The sequence below is a fragment of the Styela clava genome, chromosome 15, assembly GCF_964204865.1.
Source record: "Styela clava chromosome 15, kaStyClav1.hap1.2, whole genome shotgun sequence".
In the NCBI taxonomy this organism is placed as follows: domain Eukaryota; kingdom Metazoa; phylum Chordata; class Ascidiacea; order Stolidobranchia; family Styelidae; genus Styela; species Styela clava.
Genome location: NC_135264.1, coordinates 11558524 through 11573915, shown reverse-complemented (window position 1 = coordinate 11573915; position 15392 = coordinate 11558524). Strand labels below are relative to the sequence as shown.

Genomic DNA, 15392 nt, shown 5'->3' with positions numbered 1-15392 from the left:
GTCCAATTTGTCTAATTTTCACATGCGCAAGGTTACAAAAACTTTGATCCCAGTGCGAGATTTCCTGCATAGAATTAGGTATTTTTATTTAATAATTATGTGTTGTGAAAGTACCCTACCCAGACACTTCCAAAATGCTGATCCCAGACACGTATTGTCAAGGTTGATATAAAAACCATGGCGTGACATTTTCTTATTTTGTGTCAGCCGCTAATGCGCATTTTACATTGAGTTACAAATAGTCACATAGACATAATAATGTAATTCTAAAACATTTATTGTAAATGATAATGGTAAATTTGGCTGGCAGCTAAAAAGAAAATTTCCGCCGCTGATAGTGCCAATAATAGCAGGATTAGTTCGCTTAAGATCCGACATGACAAAGACCGCAGATCTACCTGTGGGCTAGGCAAAATCGTATACAGAAAAGATTTACGTGGAAAGCACTCGCGTTATAGAATTTGAGAGCTATACAAATCCTGGGTTGTAGTGTACCATTTGGTAATAAATCAGTAGAGCAAAATTTCATTTACATCTTGTTGCTGTTGCGCGACGAAAGGCATCCACAAAATGACTCTTCGCGCATAGAAGGAGTGAGAAGCATGTGAGGTTGGGGGGTACGCGTCATGTGGGTGACATTTGGAATAGAATTGTTGGAGTTGAGGTGAGGGAATTTCACTGCCCAATGAATATTCTGAACGAATATTTGGTTAAATATTATTCTCATACGGTCATACCTGGCGAGAACTGGTAATCAAAAAAATATATACGGGTTTCGCTTTTTTAGTGAGCGGTTTTGACGACTACTGTATTTTGTTTCAAGCTGACCCACTAGTAGCAGCAGTGAACAGGCCGATATTCGTTACTATAGAAACAAGGTTTTTTTTTGTTCCCGGTTCCTGGTACCGGTATTGCTGTTTTCGACGTCTCGTTATCCTAGTTTTCTTTCTGAGTATAATTTAATGCTACCTGTCTCAAGTATTAAATGAATTGATGAAAAGATGAGAATATATTATTATAGCTAACACTCACGAATACAGAAATGTATTATCTTCGTTACATGATACCGGTACGTCTGACAATTTATTGCTCAACTGAATCTGGAATACGGTACCGGTACCGGTATTGTCTTTCTAGTTTTCAATTTAAAATTTTTGTTCTTGCACATTTCAGATCCTATTTTTTGATTGATTTACTAATTCATAGATTCCTAATCCGTAGATTTAAGTGACAAAAGAGGCCAGACCCTGTATCATCACACACATGTGTATTAATGTAGGGTTGGTTAATGCTGTAGTCTACTGGCTAGAATAATCCCAAAATCTAGTACCGGTATCTCTGGTATTGCTGTATTGTATGGTTAATTCAAAACTTAGATACCGGTGAACATGCTGTGGTACACTATTTTGTCATTTAAAAATTGTAGGATGGGAGCAGCACATTTCTATTTATTGCGAGAATATTGCATACAGCTCGAGACAGCTTATTCATACATCTGTGTGACGGTATGGTGATTTACAGCCTTTCATCTGGTTACCGGTTCAGCAGTTGCTGAATCCATATCAAGAATCAGGATATGGAATAAACCGGTTCAACATATTTGTTCCACATGTATAGACTTGATGTTTTAGAAACTGTAACCAATCAACAGTTAACGATACATGGAGCTCATTGACGACGAGGATTTCAGCAAATCTCTTACATAATTATCCTGCACTGGATTCTAACCAATACAAGGTTATCATTGAGGTGGTATTTTGTTTGTTACCCTGGGTTATACACACCCCTGCACCCCGAAGCAATGCATTAAATGAAATATAAATACACCCCATAGTATACAATACACAAAGCGTGACACTCCGAGGGTAACAAGCGAAAAAGCTCCATCAAAGATGCTATAACAACCATGTTTCTAACCCTCAACAATAGGCACTAACTGTAGAAAGAGAGGCACCATTTATCCATATGACAGTATGATAAGACTTCAGTTTAAATGCAGAATTTAAACTTTGATCTGAATAATACTATTCCTGTATTCATTGGCACCCGGTTAGAATAACTGTAGAATGAAGTGAAATCATGAATCTGGTATTCCTGTATTCAGTTCCTTCAAGTCCATGCATCTAGAACAGTGGTTCACAAACGGGGTACGCGGAAGTTTTTCGAGTGGTACGCGAGCAGTTCCAATGATTGCAACGATTAACTTATGAGTTGGCTAAAATATGTCGACAACGCTTTATCTATCATACTGCATGTATTCGCTGAACGGATTTATAGTGCAACCAGTTCTTTTTTTGAGATCGCCCTCGCTCGCTACTGCCCAACTAAAACAAAACGATGATTGAAGCCTTTCAGCTCTGACGGCAGACGATGCCAATCCTCTCGCTATTTTGCACGTAATTAATACATTGTTTCTGCATAAAACTAATACGTTGAAACTTCACACGAATGCCTAAATTGGATCTTGTGTCATTGTTCTCCAATCCAAAAAGGAGTTTTGTCTGTGGTACGCGGCCAGAGTAAATAGCACAAAAGTGGTACACCATCAGTGGAAGGTTGAAAACCACTGATCTAAAACAATTATTTGGTTACTTTTTTAAAAAACATATCTTCATCCCGAGGGGGAAATTTTTTTGATCATCCAGCTTGTATTTAATTTTATTGTAGAAGATATGATTTTGACTGATGTATTTATATTTCAGCATTTATAGTTTTTTTAGTGAATCACTCCAGGTAACAACATGGCGGATAGTGACAGTGTCGTATCAGCAGCTACAGGAACTGATCAAGATGATCCATTAGCAGATTTAACTCTGGAACAACTTTGTCAGTTTGTAGAAGATACTGAGTAAGTATATACCCTCGACTCTTTTTGTGTCATTAGTTTTATGATTCACCTTTTAATGATTCATTTTTATTCTTGGATACTTACCTTAGTCTATTTGGTTGAAAGAATTTTGTCTTTTTCTCTATTCTCGTTTCTTTTCTCAACTAGTCCAGAAATCCAGTTAATACAGGGGAGGGCAACTTCTGTAGTTGGCGGGCCAAATGTGGGAAAATGAAGTCCTCGGTGGGCCGGATTATTACATGAACAGTATTCAATATCTCAATCACATATTTATTCGCTAATGCAAGAAAGAAAATTATAAATAACTTTAAACTTTACGAAAAGTGGAGACCAAAAAACACAGAATAAATTTATCTTAATGTACTAAAAGTATAATAATGTAATAGCATAATGTATTGATGTACAGTCAGCAGGCCGGTAAAAATCTTGTCGCGGGCCGGACCCGGCTAGCGGGTCGTATGTTGCCCACCGCTGAGTTAATATCAAGTTTATTTTTGACCCTAGCGAGGCTTCTTGTCTAGTTATCTTTTTAGTGAATATTGTTGAATACATGATTCTAACTTGTTGCTTCTAGCACTAAAGCCAACTGAGTTTATTAGTGCACACATATTTCTTCATAAAAATAATATTACCAGAATTGCTTTTCCTTTGACAAGATATTCTAAAATCGGCAATTTGGACATGCCATCTTATAGTGTGAAGAAACTAAAATTGTGTTGGGTGTGGCACATCTTGAATTTGATTTCAGAGTTGTGATTTTCTTTTTTCCATCCGAAATCTACTTGAGCAGATTTATTGGTTGTGAAAACATCACAAACCTTCTAATTCCAATTGACATTAACATTTTAGGCGTGTCAATGAAGTAATAAAGACTGAAACAGAAATGTTTGAAAAATTTTTACGGCGAGTTGAACCAAAAGAAACAACAACACTAACACAGCAACAATTTACATCTCCACTTCCACAAATACAAGAGGTATGTGATGTTTTTATCATAAAAACTGTGATCTAAATAAGATTTGTTTCGTGAATTTAGTGCATTTCATTATGAAATTACTTTTCTACATTGGAAATTCCAGACAAAAGGTATAATAAAAGTTTTTCTTCATCAGATACATGTTGTTCGCGGAAGTCGGAAAAGGTCGAAATCACGAAGCAGTGCATTAGATAAATTGTTGAGATTGACTGCAGAACAAAAATGTGACATCGCTCAACGTGAATTGGAAGAATTGCGAGAGGAAATTGATAAATTAAAAGAAGATTCTGAAAGAGTTCTGGATAACTATCGGGTAAGGATCCAATGAATAGCTTAGTAACAATTTGCCCATTTTTACTCTTCTATGCTTATACTGGTGTTGCTTATATTATGTAGGTAAAATTGTATTAAGGTTCAATTTGTGAAGGATGGGTGGACATACAAACGAGAATCAGTTTAAATGTGCTTGGCTATATTAGTAAAGTTCCTTTTTATTATTTTTGTCACAGTTTTAGAAAGACACGGTATAAATATTTGATTTATTAAAAATGATTTCTGTGTATAATATTACCTATTGTCATTGCACAATGACATAAATTTTGAATTGGGGTGATGGATGATCAAAATCAGTATAATAAGACTCTTGATGAATTCATGGGAAATATTTAAAATATAAAATATTGAGTGTACTAGTAAAGTCAAATTCATGAAGATGAATTGTACAAAATTATTTTTTGATTTGACACTGCTCAAATATCATTATCAGTTATCTGGTTTGCTACTTTATCAGCAATTGAGTAAATCTTTTATTTTGATCAGTATCAAAAAGACAAAAATGAAGTTTTCAAATAGAAATATTCCAAACTAGTCCTCACGAATGTACAATGGTATATATATATATATATACACTATATATAACTAATGATAATGTATTTAATTTGCTAAGAATATTCCTGGTGACATCATTATTATTCTGATCATACAAGATACAACGCTGCTAACAATTGACTAATTGAAACTTCTCAGAAATTTTTATTCGCCTCCTCAAATTATGCATCTCTTTTCATTGATGGTATTTTTATTATTCTAGGCAAATCTTGAAGAAGCAGAAATGAAAATACAAGAATCAAAGAAAGCTTTCTATGAATTTGATAGAGATATATGTAAAGGATCAATAAATCCAAGAACGAATAAAGTCATTGCCGAAAAAGTTCTGAGATATTACGAAGACAAATTGAGATCAAGGGTATGGATATTCAATTATGAGTATTCAATTTTTTACATTATTATGAATATCAGTAAAAATCTCATTTTAATGAATTAAAAATATGTGATACAAATCTGTGAGGATATCAATACAAGCTATAATAGTTTTAAATCAATATACAATATCATGAAATGATTAATATTCATTTATGAAATTTTTTCATAAAGCATACTTCACAGTAAACTATTATTCGATAGAAGGTATTGTGTTAGGAGTGTTTGGTTAAATATATGAAGGATCCAAAACTTTTTGACCATCTTTCCAAAATGATAATTAATAACATTGTCATATTTTATTATATTTTATAACATGATCTATATCCTCAATTCATAGTCTTCTTAGATTTTTTTCAGTAGTGTCCCTTGATTACAAGCATAATAGGGTTGTTTTCATCAAGTTTGGCATTTTGGATCTGCTTGACCTACAAATTCAGGCATCTACTTTTACATTATTTGCATGGCACGATTTTTGTTATTTTTCAATTTTCTACGCTATTTTTTCGACTTTCATAAGTTTAGGTTTTTTCAAACCAACTTTCATAGCGATATTTGTCATTTTTCCTGATTCTAGGATACATTGATTGAAAAATTACGACTGAAAAACTCAACACTTAGAGTTCAGAAAAAAAAACTTCAACTACAATTGAAACAGGTAGAAATGATTTTATATTGACCAGCACATTAAAGTATGAATTAAATGCATCGATCTTGTGTGTACGAGGATGTGGGATAAAAAATAGCATCCATGAATATTGGTGGATAGGTGAGAGTTGTCAGCCTCAGGTATGCTTAGTGGCTTTTCTTCCATACGAAGCCTGTGCATTTGACTGGAACTTAATCAGATGCAACTGTTTGCTGCATCGTTGCCAGAAGTTATCATTCTAACATTCTTAATTTCTTGAATATATATATATATATAAAATCTGGCGCTCCCATAGTATGTGCAACAACTCCTGCACATAGTATGTGTACCAAGTTAGGTTAGGCTATAATTTTATTCTAATTTTTCTTATTTTAATTCTAATACGAGTTCGGGGACTAGCCAAGTGACTCCTGTAGTATTTGTACCTATAATTATGACCTAACCCTAACCTGATACATTCCGGTGTCCGCCATCTTGTTGCAAATACTACGGAAGTACCCAAAATCTTAATCTAGTGCTTTTCTTGCATTAATTTTCGTTAACCCATAAATGGTTGAATCTGTTGCCAATGTGCTTTCCACAAGGATCATCATTTTCTCCTTTACTGTTATTTATCTAGAAAGAAGAAATGGGTGAAGTGCTACATGAGGTGGATTTCAATCAACTTAAAATTGAAAACCAGCAGTATTTAGAGAAAATTGATGAGAAGAATCAAGAACTATTGAGGTTAAAATTAATGGCTGGAAACACACTACAAGTCTTGAACAGATATAAGGTATTTTATTAATAAAGTAAAGCTTCAGATTTGTGATTTTAGAGAGAAAAGACAAAGTCTTTATTTGACATTGTGTTCAACTTTTATTAAATAATAAAATTTTGTTTACAGAAAAGATTACTGAATCTGACAACTGAATCGAAAGCTTTGAAAACAGAAATATCAACTCGAAAAGATAATCTTGTGAAATTTGATGCAGAAACTATAATTGTAGAAGAGGTAGGAAGATAACAATTTTCATTCTATTTCCTTTAACAAGGGCCAGAGATTTTTAAATTCTGTTGTGAACAAAGCTGCCCTATCCTGATCTTATGATCATCTGCATACCAAGTAGATTGTAGGAATATTGAAAAAATTGAAATTCGCTTTTTATATGCACAGGAAAGAAATATTGCCGAGAAGAACAATAAACACCAGCGTCAAAAACTAGCTGATTTCAAAGTGCCAGAAGTACAGGATTATGTTCATAAGAAGGCAAATTTAATGGAACTTCAAAAAACTGTCAAAAGCTGGGAGAGAAAGGTTGAAATTGCTCAGGTATAGTGATGTTCAGCTTCATCTATTGTGTTTCTTAAAGACTTTGATTGCACAAAGATATAAAATAATATATGAATAACTCCAAAAATATATTTATAAAATATTTTCAATGTTAATGTTTAATTGTTCGACCTTCATTCTTTGTACCTCCGTTATGAATATCATGCATTTGTGAACTGACAAAAATTTACTTTAAGATGGCGTTAAACACACACAAGAAATCTTGGAAACAAATATGGGTTTCAAGGCCTCAAGTAACCGACTGGATGCCACCTGATTTTATTGGCCAAGCCTGATAGTCTTTTTTGTATCACGGTTTCATATTTTGTCTCAAATACTATATTTTTCGCAATTGTAATTGACTATGAAATATATCACTTTTTGATCTGTTTGATGTAAAATGCTTACTTGCGATTTGAAAACGGTTAAAATGATCTCCGTCAGTACTATTTGCGAACAGAAGACACTTGTTAGATTACATTCCTGCGTTGTGGCATGTGCAAAGGTCCACAATACATAAAAAATCTTTTTACTATGTTATCTTTTATACATTTTGACGATACATTCCATTCTTCTTATACTCGACACATAAAGGCTGAACCAAGAACAGAAGTATATCTGTTAAATATTTTGTTTTTATTTCCGTAGGAGTAATTGAGATTTATATGTGTTCTTTTGGGTAAGCATGTAAACAAAATGAATCTCGACTCACCAGATCGAGCTTACTACCGATATCAGAATTGTTCTTTTCATATCTCCGATTGATTTGTTATAGCTGAACTTGCTACTCGAGTTGGATGTAGTTATTAACAATTTAATGACGTGCTGGAACGTGTTATAATGAATTGTGACGATTATTTCTCTTGGCAAAGTGATTGTCGTCGCTCACACTGTTTTGTGGAGTGGTTTAGGTGATTGTTGAAGCCCTCGTGATCCAATGATTAAAGGCTTCTACGTGAACATCTATTCACCTGTTGCGAAATTGATCGTTGTTTTCATTGTTTGTGTACCATATATATATATATATGGTATTTGCTTCCGCTTTCTCCAGTCAACAGTTCAGATGACGCTGTGTTTGGCGAACCGATATCAACTTTGTAACTTAGCGCTATACTGACATGGTTACTGCTTCTTGGTTAAAAGATCACTCAGTAGTCCTCCTTGTTATAACATGATCGTGAGGAAAGTCAAATCAGTTTGACATTGGTACAAGTGCACAAATGTTAATAAATTGTCTGTTTACATTTGTGCTGACGAGCGCCAGCATAAATACCCCGTGCTTTCTAACCGGTTTATTTTTAATTCCATGACAATTCGAAGTGTTGCTTGTTTGAGTTTATGGTTGATAATTTTAGACGTGAGGTTGGTCAGATCTTATAGGTCGAAACAAATTTATTTTCAAAACCTCACTGGCGTATGTAACATAATTTTGTTTTTAATTGACTGGCAAAATGAAATTCAATATCGAGTATTCAAACTGGAAACAGTCTGGATAATACAATTTTGGAATAGTAAAATTTTATAGTGGCAATTTGCTGAACGTTACATCACACGAGACGAGGTGCTCATAAAAACCTGTATTCAGGTTTATAGTGTTGATACGACACGATGGAGTTAACAATGCTTTTTGCTGCACCAGATGATTTTCATTTTACCGAATATGTTGTCATTTGGATTTGATTGCAGCTCTAGCAATTGAATGAAATTCTCCCTTTCTCAGGCCTAGTAATAGAAAATTGAATGTTTTTGACAATCGAAAGTAGCTTTGAGTCAGACCAGTTGCGTTGATGATGACATTGTCCTGGCGAGTGTCAAGTATTACACACAACAAACACAAAAGGAAGCAATAAATTCGCGCTTTCACAGAAGAATAGCGGCTGATCTCTCTAGCTAGAGGATCGTTAAATTTTTTTGAACCCTTATTGAAACGCAATTTATATTTCGCGCCGTTGTCTTGTTGTTACTTTTATAGTTTCGTCATAGTCAATTAACTGTCACGGTCAAATAGATCACCCTTTGCAATACACTTGTTGCAAAAATATACCGAAATTTTCCACATACCTAGTGTGGAGGCGTCCTAACATGCTTCTTTTATCGTTTTGCCATGCTATTTTGTTATATATCTCATCAGAAACCAAATAGGAAGTCAAGCAACAATAGAGATACGCAGGTTATAACTACGTCATTCCGAGACGTGCGCTGAAATGAAATGTTATTATAAAGGTGAATACGCGTTCCAGACACACGTGAAGCCAGGATTTCTTAAGGCGCTGCTAGTCACGCTGTAGTTTATCTAATTATTAAGACTGTAGTTGAGAGATATATCAACACACTTTCTGGCATTTAGGCAGGCCAGCTCAGTTGTAAGTGATGCTTCGATAAAAGACCCATAAGAAGAGCATTTTTGGTGAGCTTCACATAGAGATAAGATGGGCTTGCCAGAATACCTGATGGGCGTTACAATGTCCACAACTGTTAGCTGTCAGCAAAATAGAACACAAATCACAAAATGTTTGCGGTCTGACGGTTGTGTGTTTGGATCACTGATTTTCTTTTGTCCCTTGTTCTGTTGAATGCTTTTGAACCAGTGACAAGATATCAACAATTGATGATTTTTTTATTGGACTATTGTGACATGTGACCGTTGCAGTGAGCAATGTGAGTTTAAAGCAGGCCTATATTTTGTTGTCAATACTGCGACTAGTACAGTAGTATGTGGAATATAATGTACATTTTTTGTTTTGTCCCCAAAGTCTCGAATGACGTTGTTATTACCGACAGTTATATTCAAAATTGAATTGATGTATACTCGTCGACCAAGAGTACTAAAGTGATAGATGGTATTACTCACTGGGCATTCATAAATTAGTGACTTCGCTTTACTGCCGTGCATATGAATTTCTGAGTCAACACTAGCCAGCATAGCTATTGGGCTCTGTGTAGTAGAGTAAACAATCCTATCTTATTAAAAGATAATAGTAGGAATGCCAGTGCAGTTGGATTTTTTGACGGTACGCTTAGCTACTGCCATGGATTAGGCATCTTCGTTACTATTTTAAGATCTTTTATAACCACATATATGTACGAAAAGTAAGGTTATCTTTTTATGTACGGTTTATGCCTTAGCCACTACAGTTTAATTCAAGCAAGTATTTTGTGATGCAGTTATGCTAATATAGGACACATAATAAGAGAAAAATGTTTAGCTCGTCGTTTTGGGAGAGTGACTTTGTGTCCCAAACTGGATTTGATACTTTAGTTGCTCGCATGAAGGAAGGCCGACAAACGTGCCGTGACGTTGAAGACTTTATAAAGCAGCGTGCAAAAGCCGAAGAGGAATATGCCAAAGCATTACTGAAAATTGCCAAGTAAGTCAAGTATGGATAGCAAGTCATAAATACAAACAGCTCATTTTAAACGCCTTGAATTCACAACCATAGGAAGCCCTTGAATTGCCATTCGGGCAAAGGCCGCCGTGAATACAGGCGTAATTATATCAAAGCTCATTTTTGACACTGATCAGCTTTGATAATTTTTTTACTGGGTAAGGATCGAAAACAAATCAAGCGTTATATTTCCCAAATATGTCGGACAACTGATGTCATAACGTTTCCTTGGCCGAAACCGATGACGAGATAGTAATATTGTTTTTTGAAATGATTATAATGAGAATCAATGCGCTTATCAGCGAAAAGATAATATTTACCAAAAGCTATTCGTAGTTACGTCTATATGTTATAAGTACTTCCTGCTCTTAGATATCGAATTGGTGGTGAATTTACTTATACAGTATATTATGACATAACCCCGTGATGTATAAATCTATCGAATTTCTCAAAGATCAAAGTTCGCCAGTGGTACACATGTGTTTCGTAAAGTAAAATTAACATTATTAAGTCTACGTTGAGGGTATGTTATAAATCTTAGATGTGTCCAACAATGTTAAAACACGCGATACGGTTTCAGAAACTATAGTCATTGATAACATTCTGTAGCTAATGGAATTTCGTGATCCAAGTTGAAAGGAAGTGTATGATTGGTAATTGGTACACTTGCATTCCATGATACGCGTCATTTATCGGAAACTAAACGAAAAAAAATGCATGTCAATTTTGTCATAAGAATTTTGCTTCATAATTTAGTGAATTTTTATGAACATAATCTTTCATAATGAACATTTTCATAAAGTCTTGTATCAGACTTTGTATTATACATTGTAACGTTCAACGCCACAGGTCCCGATCAAAAAAAAAATCATCAAACTTACCTTATGAATGGTGTAATATAACAATATTCCTAGCGATTGCATCAAATATAAAGAATTACAGTTTTTCTTTTGTTATGGAGATATTTAGAGATTGTTAATATATTTGGTGTAATGTTTTCAGAGTGGAACGCGGCAGTGATGAAACAGGTACTATGAAAAATTCACTCAAAACTTTACAACGTGAAGCAGAAGCTGAAGCGAGTATTCATCTTAATCACTCACAGGCCTTGCAGGACCAAGTCAAAAAATTAGAGGAGTTCCGTGAAAAGCAAAGAGAAGAACGCAAACGACATGAAGACGCCATGCACAAAGCACATAAATTGAAGGCGGAAGCGTATAGAAGAATGCAAGTTTGCAAGTAAGCTAGCTTCCTTATCAAATTCCTGAAATTTCCCCTTTGCGCGAATCAAATATTGCATTCAAACACATTCAAGCATTTGTATGTTAAACCGTTTGTCACATTCTTTGTATAAATCCAACTATTCAGATATCGACAGCTCTGTTTCTGGCTCAGATGTGTCATGCGTGAGCAATCTCGTCCATTTGTGTTTCACAGAATGTAAATCATCATTTTCATAGAACTGGCAGTCAGGTCGATTGAAAATGATTAATGCTTCACCTGAATTCAACTTTCGACCTGCTGAAATGCATTTCAGTCTTCTGTGTCGAGTTTTGAGCCCGAAATTGGGACTTTTTAAACTTGAGCCTAAAGAATTGAAATCGCGTTAGACGCTGGTCTTATTCATAGAAGGTACTAGCGTATGTTGCGTTGAAAATTCGTATAGAAAGTAGTATTCTCTGTTTAAACTGTATGAAGTGCACTGAATTTTAGTAGATAGTGGAACATTCGAAACGCAATTGTTTTATTGGTATTCTCAAGTGCAACCAGCAACTATAGGGAATTTTCTTAGTTATATTCACCATATAAATATCATCATTTGCATGTGCTGAATAGTTAGCCAAGCGGAACGGAAGTGATGATCGCGCGTTTTATTGATATCTCGTCTTATGAAAATTCTTAAGACTGCATATGCGCCATATGGTCATTGTGTTTTGAAAATAACATTCAAAATTTTTGACCGAAATTTCCGCGTATCACTCATATGGTAATTATAGTAAGCGGAAATTTCCATAATGTTTGAGTTTTTGCCAATATTAAGAAGAGAATAAGTATGACTTAAGTCACCACAAGGGTTATAAAAAAACTTCATTCTGCTTTTCGGATTTTAACGCAACCCAATACAACTTGATGGGAAATTGTATTTTTCACGTATAATGGAAATTGTTTGTACTTTTTGACCTATAGTCGATTTCACCCTGTGATTAATTGTTCATTGTGGCTGTTCATTCATTAATTGTTCATTCATCTATCCAAAATTTAAAAGAAGATAAAGTGATATAATCTTCGGTTGCGGGCTTACTGTATCAAAAACTGCTTTCGTTTCGCAACGCAATGAATGTTGCCAAACGACTTTTCGTTTTTGATTTACGTGGTGATCCAAGATATTTATTTAGGTCATAAGCTTGTGTAAAACATCTAGTTTGCTTTGACCTTTGACCTCTAATTAAAGTCAAGTGCTATAATTGATCTCTTACTATGACATTAATGTACAAAGTTCATTTACTTTCTACTGTAATTGTTTCCAAACTACGACCAAAACTTCTCGTTACAACTTGATGTTAACGCGGGATAAGTTTCGCTGGGGTTGTTCTCTCTTGAGCAGACCGTGTACTGTAAGTCCCTCACCTCACCTAATCTCCTGCCATTGCCGTGTATGTGGGGAATATGATATATAATGTAATAATTACTAGCCTTACTTAGAATATCATTGAAACATGATTTTTAAGCAAGCTGGCTCGGGCTGAATATCACCACATCCTTATTATTGACGACCTGCGACCGACTCTGTCAGTTTTTAACCAATCTTAGTTCTTTTGTATTTTTTGTCGAAATTTGACTCAGTTTAATTTGACATATAAATATTTATCGAAGACCAGCTTTATTTTAATTCGAGTGTGCTCATTTGCATTACTCTTTCTGTTAATCACCGGACCTCTTTTAACATGTGACAAGTGATTTTGAACAGATGTCATTGTTACAATTGATTTGTCATTCCTTTTGATAAATGACAACACTTCCAATAATACATGTCTTTTTAGAGGTGTTTACGAGAGCAAATTCAAATCTGCTGAAAAAGCTGAATCCGATTTAGAACGAATAAAATTTGGTAACAAGCCGAAGGAAATTGATAAAGCCAAGAAAACTGCTCAACAAAGTAAACAGGCTTCAGTCAAAGCTAATGAAGAATATCATTCTACTGTGTCACAGCTGGAAATAATACGACAATCTTGGGTAAGGACATATCCTAATTTTAGGAACGATTTATAGCAGTGATTCGCAGCCTTTATTCTTTAGTGGCTCAACTTTGGTTTCAATTTCAGTCATACATTTTCTTGGGGCTTACTGCGAAAATTGCGATTAATGTGTAAAAATAATTGGGATTTTAACAAACACAAACAAAAATTCTCGACACAAATCCTTATTCTACCCTCTTTTTTTTTGTAAACACCATTCAATCAAGCCGGTATACTATATAAACATGCTGAATTGATTTTTTTTTTAAATTGTGGTTTTATAGTAATGAAATTGTATAATATCACCTGATAAATACGATGCAGAATTTATTAGAATGCTTTCAATGTTCAATATTTGTTGAGTACGGTTACTGAATGTTAAATATTGACACATGGGAATGTTTATTTAGTAATACATCCAATCCGATTAATATACAACCACGTAGATTTGGATTGGGTGCGGGTTATAAATCTAAAAGTTACCTTGAGTCGTGATATATTCCAGTTGACTGAACACTTCTATCATTTAGGAACTAGACCATCGAACAGCCTGTGATATTTTCCAAAGACTTGAAGAAGAAAGGCTGCAATGCTTACGCAACGAGTTGTGGGTGTTTGCAAACCTAGGATCAGATTTATTTGTCAAATCAGATGATATTAGTGAAAATATTCGCCTGTCTCTAGAAAATTGCGATATTGATAGCGACATATGTGATTTTGTGTCACGAAAATCTACCGGAACGCAACCTTTGACCCCCATCGTCTATCAGGCTTGTGGTGGCTCTACTAACGGTAACGTAACGCGACAAGCTCCAAATTTCGACAACCGAGACAGTGAATACAGTCTCGCATCATACGCATCCATAAATACAAGTTCCCCCGCCGGTTCGGGGAGCAAAATGTTCGTTGCTCTGTTTGAATACGCTCCCCGAATAAGTAATGAAATTGAACTAATCGTAGGCGACAAACTTATTTGTATTGAAGAGGGCAACGATGGATGGATACAAGGTAGGAATATACGAACAGGAGAAAGCGGACTCTTTCCGGCATCTTACGTCAAAGCCGAGTGACATCAATAGTGCAGGCCTCGTAAAGATAAATAAATCAGTATACATTTAACTCCATCAAAAGAACCTGTAATGATGCTGTCCATGCACTTTATTTCCAACACTCTTGAAAGAATGAAAATAATTTCAGTAAAGCAAAATAATAACAAAATGAGGTAATCATGTCATGAAAACAAAAAATAAAAAAGCCCATTTTAGGGCAACAGTACTCGCAAGTGACAAATATTTTTTATTGTCCGATATAAAACTTGTATTGATGAGGATGGAACTGAATGTAATATACACTATGCAATAATTTGTCGTGAGTTTTGTAGGAATCGCTGTTCCAATTTTAATCATTAAATCACTGTTGCCAGTTAAGTGCCATATATCAGACAATAGGCTCATATATTGGATTGGACTTGTATTTAATGTTAAAGATGAATATGGCAACCTTAATATTATTAATTTGTTCTATCAATGGAGTCTGTTTCGTTATATACAGTGTTTTGTATTTCGCTATATATTACTTACTTAAAATTTATTCGGATAATAATTTCTTTTTTTTACTTTGCAATTACAGTGGAAGGCAATTTTATGCCTTTTTGTCTCATTTCATGTTTTAGTGGGATGAAAACACACAGTTAATAAACAAGAAAAAACAAATGAAATCAAAAAA

The 15392-nt window shown here is 34.6% G+C and overlaps 3 protein-coding genes across 3 annotated transcripts in view; all 3 read left to right on the top strand.

Moving 5' to 3' along the window:
• Positions 1-15392, top strand: part of LOC120333860 (uncharacterized) — a 149355-nt gene that overhangs the window by 79744 nt on the left and 54219 nt on the right. The gene's annotated exons all lie outside the window — the stretch shown is intronic.
• LOC120333818 (cilia- and flagella-associated protein 263-like) lies at positions 2683-7434 on the top strand. The gene is made up of 9 exons (XM_039401199.2): positions 2683-2848; positions 3698-3824; positions 3961-4137; positions 4915-5070; positions 5662-5742; positions 6353-6508; positions 6620-6727; positions 6890-7045; positions 7243-7434. Exons 1-9 carry the CDS (start codon positions 2742-2744, stop codon positions 7339-7341), a joined length of 1167 nt encoding a protein of 388 aa, XP_039257133.2. The 5' UTR covers positions 2683-2741; the 3' UTR covers positions 7342-7434.
• Positions 10164-15311, top strand: LOC120333820 (proline-serine-threonine phosphatase-interacting protein 1-like). The gene is made up of 4 exons (XM_039401201.2): positions 10164-10413; positions 11434-11670; positions 13473-13665; positions 14198-15311. Exons 1-4 carry the CDS (start codon positions 10244-10246, stop codon positions 14735-14737), a joined length of 1140 nt encoding a protein of 379 aa, XP_039257135.2. The 5' UTR covers positions 10164-10243; the 3' UTR covers positions 14738-15311.

Bases quoted from the DNA above. Each gene is read 5' to 3' on its own strand.
- LOC120333820 (XM_039401201.2), top strand. From the start codon at position 10,244: ATGTTTAGCTCGTCGTTTTGGGAGAGTGACTTTGTGTCCCAAACTGGA. The intron at 11,671-13,472 runs GTAAGCTAGCTT...ATGTCTTTTTAG, and splicing joins AGAAGAATGCAAGTTTGCAA to AGGTGTTTACGAGAGCAAAT. The intron at 13,666-14,197 runs GTAAGGACATAT...TCTATCATTTAG, and splicing joins AAATAATACGACAATCTTGG to GAACTAGACCATCGAACAGC.
- LOC120333818 (XM_039401199.2), top strand. From the start codon at position 2,742: ATGGCGGATAGTGACAGTGTCGTATCAGCAGCTACAGGAACTGATCAA. The intron at 5,743-6,352 runs GTAGAAATGATT...TTATTTATCTAG, and splicing joins TTCAACTACAATTGAAACAG to AAAGAAGAAATGGGTGAAGT. The intron at 6,728-6,889 runs GTAGGAAGATAA...TTATATGCACAG, and splicing joins AAACTATAATTGTAGAAGAG to GAAAGAAATATTGCCGAGAA.